Source organism: Suricata suricatta, chromosome 5 (genome assembly GCF_006229205.1).
Source record: "Suricata suricatta isolate VVHF042 chromosome 5, meerkat_22Aug2017_6uvM2_HiC, whole genome shotgun sequence".
NCBI classification, from domain to species: domain Eukaryota; kingdom Metazoa; phylum Chordata; class Mammalia; order Carnivora; family Herpestidae; genus Suricata; species Suricata suricatta.
Genome location: NC_043704.1, coordinates 65093432 through 65099522, shown reverse-complemented (window position 1 = coordinate 65099522; position 6091 = coordinate 65093432). Strand labels below are relative to the sequence as shown.

At 42.3% G+C, this 6091-nt stretch overlaps 1 protein-coding gene across 1 annotated transcript in view; it reads left to right on the top strand.

Moving 5' to 3' along the window:
• Positions 1 to 6091, top strand: part of B4GALT4 (beta-1,4-galactosyltransferase 4) — a 31325-nt gene that overhangs the window by 7633 nt on the left and 17601 nt on the right. The window contains exon 2 of the mRNA XM_029940706.1: positions 4689 to 5089. Within this exon, the coding sequence (XP_029796566.1) occupies positions 4837 to 5089 (253 nt within the window). The 5' untranslated portion in view covers positions 4689 to 4836. The remainder of the gene's footprint in view (positions 1 to 4688; positions 5090 to 6091) is intronic.

Below are 6091 nucleotides of genomic sequence, written 5' to 3'. Positions count from 1 at the left end.
AAAGTGGATGGACCTTGAGGGTGTCATGCTAAGCGAAATAAGTCAGGCAGAGAAGGATAGATACCATATGTTTGCATTCATAGGTCTAACAGGAGAGACTGGCAGGGGACCATGGGGAGAGGAAGGGGGAAAGAGAGCGGGGAAGAGGGAGGGACACAGATCAAGGGAGACTACTGAATACTGGAGATGATCCATGGACTGAAAGGGGAGGGGGAGAGGGGGAGGAGGTGATGGTCATGGTGGGGGGCACTTGTGGGGAGAAGCACTGGGTGTTATATGGAAACTAATTTGACAATAAACTATTATTAAAAAAAAAACAGCACACCTGTATTCCTTGGGTAAATACCTAGTAGTGCAATTGCTGGGTCGTAGGGTAGTTCTATTTTTAATTTTTTAAGGAACAACTATACTGTTTTCCAGGGTGGCTGCACTAGTTTGCATTCCCACTAGTAGTGCCAAAGAGATCCTCTTTCTCTGCATCCTCGCCAACATCTGTTGTTTCCTGAGTTGTTAATGTTAGCCATTCTGATAGGTGTGAGGTGGTATCTCATTGTGGTTTTAATTTATATTTCCTGGATGATGAGCGATATTGAACATTTTTTTCATGTGTCTGTTGGCCATCTGGATGTCTTCTTTGGAGAAATGTTTATTCATGTATTTTGCCAATTTATTCACTGGATTGTTTTTTGGGTGTTGAGTTTGATAAGTTCTTTAAAGATTTTGGATACTAACCCTTTATCTGATATGTCATTTGCAAATATTTTCCAATTCCATCCGTTGCCTGTTAGTTTTGCTGATTGTTTCCTTTGCTGTGCAGAAGCTTTCTATTTTGATGAGGTTTAAATAGTTCATTTTTACTTTTGTTTCCCTTGCCTCCAGAGACATGTTGAGTAAGAGGTTGCGGCGGTCAAGGTCAAAGAGGTTTTTGCCTGCTTTCCCGAGGATGGTGGCTTCCTATCTTACATTTATGTCTTTCATGCATTTTGAGTTTATTTTTGTGTATGGTGTAAGAAAGTGGTCCAGGTTCATTTTTCTGCATGTCGCTGTCCAGTTTTCCTAGTACCACTTGCTGAAGAGACTTTATCAGTAAACTTTTTTCAAGGGTAGGTTCAAGGTCTCTCAATTACTTAATTTTATTATAAATAAGTCCAGTTCAATGACATTTCCCTAAACATTTACCAAGAATTACCTGCAGTAGAAAGAACTATTTTTTTAACAATCATTATTTTTTAAATCATCAAGAAAAATTATAGAGAAATGGAAAATTAAAATTATCTGTGTTTCAATATTTAATTCCAAAGATAACATTTGCTTAGCACTCTGATAAAATTTGAGCATGAATCACATTGGTAAATAGACTTGATAACTGTTATGTTCCTGGGAATGTACCAGTTGTGTTTGGTTGCAACATCTCATTAAATTCTTACAGCAACATTTTAAGATAAGTATATATATACACATGTTTAATAGCTTGATAAATTTGTTGAGAGTACATTTACTCTGTGGCATGCACTGGGGCTAAATCATTTGTATTAACTTACTTACTTCTCATCACTCGGCTGATAAGCAGGCAGAGCAGGAGATCTCTTTTGAAAGACCATTGGACCAGGGTTACAGACGCTTCACCCCTCAGATGTTTACTCCCAGGTACCAAGGAAACCTCACACTTAAACTTCCTTGATGCTGGCTCCCTGTATAGTCAGTTTTGAGGATAGCACTAAGGCTTAGGAAAAAGGGGAAGTGATTATATTTAAGTAGATCTATGTCTCAAGAAGTGGAATTAGTAGTAAAGGGCTAATTGTTAAGTAATCATTAAGAATGACCTTTTGCTTTTATAATAAGTTTCTTATCTTTGGACAAATTTCATAGGCTGCAGTTTAGCTACATTAGTCTGTGATTATTCCCAGCCTACTGTTGCTTGGTTAGATTTTTTCTGAACCACTCTTCCTCCCTCTATAAAAGGAGGGGGTGCTGGACTTATGTGCTTTCTTTTTTCCTTTTTTTAATTTTTTCTTTACATTTATTTATTTTTAAGAGAGAAAGAGAGACAGAGCACAAGTGGGGGAGAGGCAGAGAGAGAAGGAAACAGAATCCGAAGTAGGCTATGGGCTCTGAACTATCAGCACAGAGCCCAATGTGGGGCTCGAACTCACAAACCGTGAGATCATGACCTGAGCTGAAGCCGGACGCCCAACCAACTGAGCCATCCAGGTGCCCCTGGACTTACGTGCTTTCTGATTGTTTCTGTTTCTAACACTATAGTACCTCTGTGATCAAAAGTCTCTTCAGCTAGTTAAGTCTCCTTGTCCAGGGGCTATCCCTCCATAAGCAGCTTTTAGAAGAACAGTGTTCTCAGTCTAAATTTTCCAAGACTGAGATGGAACTTTTGAATCACTGTATTGTACCCCTGAAACTAATATAATACAGTATGTTAACTAATTGGAGTTAATTTTTTAAAATATCTTTATTTTATTTTGAGAGATAGAGACTGAGAGTGAATGGGGAAGGGGCAGAGTGGGAGACACAGAATCTGAAGCAGGCCGTTGGCTCTGAGCTGTCAGCACAGAGCCAGACGCGGGGCTTGAACCCACGGACTGTGAGATCATGACCTGAGCTGAAGTCGGACACTTAACCAGGCACCCTCTAACTGGAATTAAAAAAAAACAAAACACTTTAAAAAACCACTATTGCCAATTCTAGCAGTTAAGTCTCCTACAATTGGGTCCCCAAGAGATTGTCTGATTGGCCCCAAAAACCTGTAGACTTACAGATGCAGAAAGCCATGCACACACAGTCCCAAGGAAAGGGACAGGAGGCTGAGGGAGAGAGAGGCTGCCCAAGAGAACTATGCATATTTTAAGGGTTTGTGTTGGGTGCCCCCAGGTACCTAGATGAGGAAGGAGATGAAATTCCATGTGAAGGGTGTGGCAGAGGCAGGCCTTGGGCCTGGCCTTGTGGGTTCAGACCCCAGCTCCACCACTTACTAATTGTGGGGTGAAGGGCATGTTCCTTAATCTCCCTTCATTTTTCTCTTTTGTAAAATGAGCCTAGTGATTCATACCTTGCAAAGTTGAGATGAGAAGTAAGTTAATACAAATGATTTAACCCCAGTGGAGGCCACAGAGTAAATGCACAAATAAATCACTCTTCTTATTAGCTGTTATTACTGCCTTTGGCATCAACTTCTTATGATACCTTCACAAGACCCTAATGGCTAATATTTCTCTCTCGAGTTTTATTTCTATAGTTTTAGTGGTAATCATACACACATACAGATTTTATTTCTGTTTTCCTTTTTGTTATTTAAGATGTGATCATACTTGTTTTCATGTTATTACTTGGCACCGGAAATATTTTGGTCTCCATTTAACGATCCGTTTAACTGAGGGCCTGTTTGGCCATGGAGATCTGCCCTGGCTTTGGCATTTGCTCTACCCTTCTGATAACACACTTAGAATTTGAGGACGGATGTGGTGTTGGCAGTGCGGAGAGTATGTGGGAGGGGGATTGCTGGCTGTGTCCCTGGGGGCCTGGCCAAGTAGCCTCCGGCACCTTAGTGCAGTCAGTATGGTCCAGAGTAGGCCTTCAGCTTTGTGGCTTCAGAAACTGGATCTTTGTCAATAACTAAGAGCACGGTCACCTTTCAGAAGTGAATTCACACTGTTCCACCACATGTTTATGAGCTTTGAAATGAGAATGGCATTCATCAGCCGACAGTGAGAAATACAGTACAATACAGTGGTGTTCAGGCAGCCACCAGTGTGTTCTGGGTACTCATTGGCCATCCTTAGTCTAGAGTTGCTTTATGTAGGTAAAGAACCATAACAGCAGTGGTGGTCACCACGTACTTGGCGCTCCTGCGCGTCAGGAGGTGGGCGAACACTTTATGTATAATGCATTAGGCTGTTCAGTCCCACAGTAACCTTTCGAGGGAGGTACTCTTTTTATTCCCGTTTTACAGGTAAGGAGACTGAGGTTAGTTAAGTGACTGGCTTGAGGTGTCATGGCCGATCTGTGGTGGAGCTGTAGTTTCTGCCTAAATCCAAACCACTGATCTTACACACTGCACTGTAGTTCTACCTATTAGTCTTGCAGATTACTGAGCACCTGTGTTGGCATTCTCTTCCGTTTCTTGCCCTCACCCCCTGTCGGGATGTGCCCTGTGCCAGTGTCTCGTTGTGAATGTAACTTTTATAGCTGAAACAGCCTGGACTTTCATGCCTGTTGTTGAGGAACATGTTTTTCTAGCTGTCACAGAGAAGAGCTTTTGTCTTTCTCCTTATTTTCTCTTTGAGTCAACAGATTTTACCTGTTGCTAATGTTCTCTTAAAGCTGTGCCAGGAAGGGGCCACTGAAGAAAAAATTGACAGGCTGTATTTTGGGCCGGGCCCGCCTCAGAACTGAGGAGACTTTCACAGCCTTTTCTTTGCCTTCTCCTCCTGTGCGACATCTGGAAATGCCTTTTCTTCTTGGGTGACAGCAGCCTGGGTGATAACCCAGAGAAAACTCCTGGGATGTATAGATAGCTGGAACCTTCTACCTCTGAAATCCGATCTTCTAATCTCCTCATTGGTGAATTCCCTTTACTGTTAGTCAGATCCTCTGGGGATAGGTTTTCAGTTTGCACTGACCTGAGTCATCGACGATAGGGTTTCCATGTGGAACATGTCTCTGTGATTGCCTTCCAGAGATTGTTGGAGCAGAATCACTGAACAAAAGCAAGCATTGCATCTTCAGTTGTCACCAAGTTTGCCATCAGATTGGAAGAGTTGAACTTGAAGCCTCCTGCCTGCGGTGAAGTGGAGAGAGATACATAATCCTCTTGTAGTAACAGACATGGGCCTCTTAGTGACTCTGCACCTTTGCTACAAGTTTCGGTTACTGTTGCTTTTTCTGTTGTGCCTGACAGTGCTTGGGTGGGCCACCAGCAACTACTTCGTGGGTGCTATCCAAGAGATTCCTAAAGCAAAGAATTTTATGGCTAATTTCAACAAGGTCCTAGTCTGGGGGCAGGGAGAAGCTCTGACTGAGGAAGCGTCCGTGAGAGAAGCAGACCTCCACACCTGCCCTGCTGTGTCTCCGTACCTCAGTAAGTTGCTTTTTTCCTTTTTTCAAGTGCTATGTAAACTTTTTAGTTAAATATTACATTTATATGCAGAAAAGGATCAAAATCAGAAGTGTACAGCTTGGTTAAGTTTCACAACATGAACATAGGTTGTTCATTTAACATACCAGTATGTTAAATTAAGAACTGGGATCTTCCTGGAACCCTGGGAGTCCTCATGCTTTTCAGTCATGACCCTTATTTCAAGATTCTAGCCCCATCCATTAGATTTTTCCTGTGTTTAAACTTCACATAATTAGAAACACTGTAATCTTCTGTGTCTGCCTTTGTTGTTCAACAGTATGTTTGTGAGATGTGTCCATACTGCTGATGTATATTTTCCCATTATATGAGCATCCCCAACTTTATTATCAAGCCACAGAAGTCTCAGAAGCACACATCAGCAGGCATGTATTCCGTTCCCAGGTCTGCCAGATGAACTGGGGGGCTTGTTGATTTAGGCTGGTGGCTCTGCTCCATGTGTCTTACCCTCTCCTCCTGAGATCAGTGAGCTCGCCTGGGCATGTCCTTCTCCTGGCATCCACAGAGCACAAGAACACAGGTGGAGAAATTCACTCAAGTCACATCTGTTAGCATTCCTGTGGCCAGAAGTATACAGTCAAGGGACAGGACTGAGGAGGCTTTTCAATGTTGTCTTTAGTTTATTTCTTAATGTTGTATATTCTGAGTCCCCTTTGATGTTTTGCCTTTCAATTTAAATCAATAGTAGATTGCTTGGGGTGCCTAGGTGGCTCAGTCATTTAAGCACCCGACTCTGGTTCAGGTCATGATCTCATGGTTCATGGGTTCGAGTCCGCCGTTGGGCTCTGTGCTGACAGCTCAGTGCCTGGAGCCTGCTTCAGATTCTGTGTCTACTTCCCTCTCTCTGTCCCTTACCTGCTCGTACTCTGTCTCACTCTCTCTCTCTCAAAAGTAAATAAATGTTAAAAAAAATACTACTAATAAATTAACAGTAAATTGGTTTTA